At 55.5% G+C, this 3,010-nt stretch overlaps 1 protein-coding gene across 1 annotated transcript in view; it reads left to right on the forward strand.

Moving 5' to 3' along the window:
* Window positions 1-2,657, forward strand: part of QPRT (quinolinate phosphoribosyltransferase) — an 8,035-nt gene extending 5,378 nt beyond the window's left edge. The window contains exons 4-5 of the mRNA XM_041402427.1: window positions 685-816; window positions 1,805-2,657. Coding sequence (XP_041258361.1) covers window positions 685-816; window positions 1,805-1,990 — 318 coding nt within the window. The 3' untranslated portion in view covers window positions 1,991-2,657. The remainder of the gene's footprint in view (window positions 1-684; window positions 817-1,804) is intronic.
* Window positions 2,658-3,010: the final 353 nt, after the last annotated feature.

The following is a 3,010-nucleotide window of genomic DNA, read 5'->3' on the forward strand; positions in this document are numbered from 1 at the left end:
GGGCTTGAATTGGGGGGGTTCTGGTTGCCGGGGGGGTTTCAAAATTTGGCGGCAGGACCCCTGGATTGTGGGGTGCTAGGCGGGGAAACCCGGAGATTGGGGGGTCAGGACCTCAGTTTGGGGGGGAGATTGGTGGGGGTAGGCATGACAACCCCAATTTTGCAGGTGTGGGATGGGGGGAACATGAGGTTTGGAGGAAATGGGGGGTTTTGGTGAAGGGGGCTCAATTTTGTGAGGAGTGATGGTTTGGGGTACCCCAAATTTCAAGGTTGGTGGGGAAGCACCAGTACTTGAAGGGGGTACCAATTTTGGGACAAACTCCTGGATTGGGGTATTCTGGGCACGGGCTGATGGGGGAGGACCCCTGGATTGTGGTGGGGGGTGGGTCCCAGTTTGGGAGGGAAATTGGAGGTAACCCCTGAACTGTGGGGGATCATGTGTTGGGTAGCTCTAAATTTGGGTGTTTGTAGGTGAGGCCACCCCAATTTTGGGATCGGGGGACACCCTTGAATTGGGGGGCTCTGGGGAGAGGACCCCAATTTGTGGGGATCAGTGTGGGGAGGTGATGTGGGGACCCCAATTTTGAGTCAAACGCTGGGGGGATCCCCCGTTTTACCCCACCCCATATTGGTCTGAGGGATTGGGCGTCGATCTGGGGTTCCCCCTGACCTCCCTGTTCCCCAGATGATTTTGGGGGTGCGCCGGGCCGGGGGCTTCACCCGCCGGTTGGAGGTTGAGTGCTCGAGTGCAGAGGAGGCGCTGGCGGCTGCGGGGGCTGGGGCTGACATCATCATGCTGGACAACCTGGCCCCACAGGTGAGCCCCAAAATCAGAGGGGGCCCAATAACCGTGGGACCCCAAAAAAGGGGTTGGACTTTCAAAATTGGAATAAACCCCAAAAATGGGGCACAGATCTCCCAAAAAGTGGGGTGGTAATGCCATAGATTTGACCTCTGCCCCCACCAGGTGAGTTCCAAAAATCTGGCAGGGACCCCCAAGAATGGGAGGATGACTCCCAGGTGTGAAGCTGGACCCCAAAAATGGGGGTCTGGACCCTGTAAAATGGGAGGCAGACCAGTGAAATGCGTTGAAGGCCTCAAAAAGTGGGGGGTAACCACATAGATCCAGATTCTGCTCTCCCCAGATGAGCCCCCAAAATCGAGGGGAGCGGCAAAAATGGGGGACACCCAGGGATGAAGTTGCACCAGTAAAATGGGAATCTGTTGTAAATGTCCCCAAAGATACAAGGGATGATCCTAATTTTGGGGGGTCAGAGAGTTGGGTAATCCCAGTTTGGGGGGTTTCTGGGTAGAGGCACCCTTGACTTGGGGAGTTTAGGTGGGGGGACCACAGTTTGGGGCTCAGTGGGTGGGCAAATGCCTGGATTGGAGGGGTTGGGTAGGGGGCCACAATGTTGGGGGTTTCTGTGTGGAGGGACCCCAATTTGGGTGGTCAGTGGGTTGGAAAGCCCAAATTTAGGGTTGTTCTGGAGGTCACTGGTGGGTGGGGCCCCCAGTTGGGCAGTAAACCCCAATTTTTATTTGGTTTCTGGTTAAGGGGGATAACCCTTGATTTGGAGGATTTGGGGTTGAACACCCCAATTTTGGAGCTCCGTGGGTGGAGTAATCCCTGAATTGGTGGTTTCTTGTTGGGGGGGGGACTCAAATTGGACATATTTGGGTAGTGAGACCCCCATTCTGGGGGAGAATTCTGCACAACCCAGATGCATTGTACATCCTTATGTCCAGTGTGCCCCCAAATTTTGGGGAGGGCATGCTCCCTGCTCATGGGGTGTCTCCCCCAGGAGCTGCACGCGGCGGCGGCGCAGGTCAAGGCTGCACACCCCGGGGTGATGGTGGAGGCCAGCGGGGGCATCGTTTTGGAGACCCTCCCCCAGTTCTTGGGGCCCCACATAGACGTGGTGTCCATGGGGTGTCTGACCCACAGTGCCCCCGCCCTGGACTTCGCACTGCGCGTGCTGGAACCCTAAAATCCATCCCAGGACCCTGAAAACCCACCCTAGAACCCCCAAAATCCAACCTGGGACCTACAAAAACCTACTCCAGGACCCCAAAACCCAGCCTGAGATGTCCAAATGAATCCCAGGGAGAGAAATTCCAAAATCCACCCTGGAAATCCTCAAACCCCAAAGGTCCCTCTGCTGAGGGGACTGTAAAATCTGGCACTGAGTCCTCCCATCTGCCAGGAGCCCCAGTGCCTGAGACCTCCCCACATTCTGGGGCTCCAAAATCCATCTTGGGACCCACAAAATCTATTTTGGACCCCAAAATCTATCTTGGAACCCCCTAAATAACTCTGGGACCCCCAAAACCCACCGTGGACCCCTCTGAAACCTACCCTGGGGCCCCCAAATCTCCCCTGAGATCCCACAAAGCCCACCCTGGGGATCCCAAATCTCCATCCTGGGGTCCTTCCGCTCACCTCCCCCCTCTAAGGTGGACCCAAAATTCCATCCTGAGGTGTCCCCTTCCCCCTTTTCTCTTTGTACCCCTAAATAAACCCCTACCTCACTCCCCCATGTCCCTCCAGTTTTTTCAGGGTGCCACCCTCAAAACCCTCAAGTTTTGCACTCGATGCAAAACCAGCCACTTTATAACCAGCAAAAGCAAGGGGTTGTGACCACTGACCTGTTGACCCCCTACTCCAAACCAGTGTCAGTTCTTCTGGTCAATCTGGGATGGGCCTTTTGCAAGGAACTCCCATCTCCTGCCTGAGTTAACTGGAATGAAAAATAAAAATTCTTTGCCTTGCTGTGGGAATTTGCACCTGGGGAATGAGCCCATAGTTGGGACAAGAGTTTAAAGGGCTCAGACCCAGTTTAGGGGTCCCAGATCTCATTTCAAGGGTCCCACACCCAGCTGGAGAATCCCAAACCCCACTTTGAGGGTCCCAAACTCCAGGTCGGAGGGGGGTCCAGACCTATTTTGGAGAGCTGAGACCCCAGATCCTGCTGGAGGGCTGCAGACCCCCATATTTGGGTCCAGTGCAG

Source organism: Onychostruthus taczanowskii, unplaced genomic scaffold (assembly GCF_017590055.1).
Source record: "Onychostruthus taczanowskii isolate IOZ18803 unplaced genomic scaffold, ASM1759005v1 scaffold199, whole genome shotgun sequence".
In the NCBI taxonomy this organism is placed as follows: domain Eukaryota; kingdom Metazoa; phylum Chordata; class Aves; order Passeriformes; family Passeridae; genus Onychostruthus; species Onychostruthus taczanowskii.